Here is a 1,052-nt window from a genome sequence, read left to right on the forward strand (position 1 = left end):
TAGAGGAAGGTGGAGTAGACTGCTCCGAGGAGGAAGCAACATCCATAGGAAGGTTTAAATTGGGTAAAGAAAGGTCTTTTGTGGAGTCGGGAAGCATAGTAGGCGATTTTTTCGGCTCAGGGGACAAAATGACAGGTGTATTAATAATAGGTTTTGGAAGAATTCCATCCAAGGGCACAAGAGAAGCCTCACAAGCCAAAGAAGTGGGACGAGGAGGAGGTGGTTTGGAAGTAGGAAGTTGTTCCCGCTGAATAGGATGTCTGCTGGAGCTACGACCTCTCGGGCGAGCAGAAGGTGGGATGATAGGTTTTGGATTAGGGTTTGAGGAACAAAGAAAAAACGGGTGAAAAAGGGATCCACAGCCTTCACATGGGGAAGGTTTCCAGTCATAGTGCACTTTGAGATTCATGTCTTCTCCTTCAATTTCGATGGGTATTTCATCAGGAAGGGGAGAGTTTTTATTGATGTGAACACACACCCTAGCAAAGGTGAGTCTGGTACGATTGGCAGTGAGTGTGTCAACAGAAATCAGAACCCCGATGAAACTAGCAATCCGGGAGATCCCTAAAGGTGTCCACAGCGCCAAAGGTAAATCCATAATTTTTATCCAGATGGGTATAGTGGTATTTTCATCCCTAACCGGCTTAAACTTTGGGTTCCAGCGTTGCAAGATGAAAGGCTTTCCCAACAAAAACCAGGGCCCCCCTTCCACACCATTTCCAATTCTTCCAAAGCCGAAAATTTTAAGAGAAAGAATCCATCAGCAAGAGAAAGGAGAGACATCCCACCTTTGATGTTCCAAACCTTTTTCATAGCCAAAAGCAGTCGTTCGTAGTATGGGCGAGGGTCGATCGAGTAACCCACCAACGAAAGGTTCCAGAAATTAGCACCTTCCGAAAGATCATTGCCTCTGAAGGAAAGCTTCGGAGCCGGGGTAACGAAGGAGACGGGGAAGTTGGTCGACTTAACAGCTAGAGTTGAAACATTATCCGCATAGGAACCAGAACGAAGCACAGAAGGTTGACCTTTAGAAGCAGTCGAAGATAGGGGGG

The 1,052-nt window shown here is 46.5% G+C and overlaps 1 protein-coding gene across 1 annotated transcript; it reads right to left on the reverse strand.

The window, feature by feature from the left end:
- Nucleotides 1-20: 20 nt before the first annotated feature.
- Nucleotides 21-971, reverse strand: LOC110100132 (the record flags this gene model as incomplete). Its single annotated transcript, XM_020827547.1, has 2 exons — nucleotides 21-725; nucleotides 782-971. Coding segments are annotated over 2 exons (895 nt in total), but the record flags the coding sequence as incomplete, so codon positions are not given.
- Nucleotides 972-1,052: the final 81 nt, after the last annotated feature.

Source organism: Dendrobium catenatum, unplaced genomic scaffold, assembly GCF_001605985.2.
Source record: "Dendrobium catenatum unplaced genomic scaffold, ASM160598v2 original_scaffold_176771, whole genome shotgun sequence".
NCBI lineage: Eukaryota > Viridiplantae > Streptophyta > Magnoliopsida > Asparagales > Orchidaceae > Dendrobium > Dendrobium catenatum.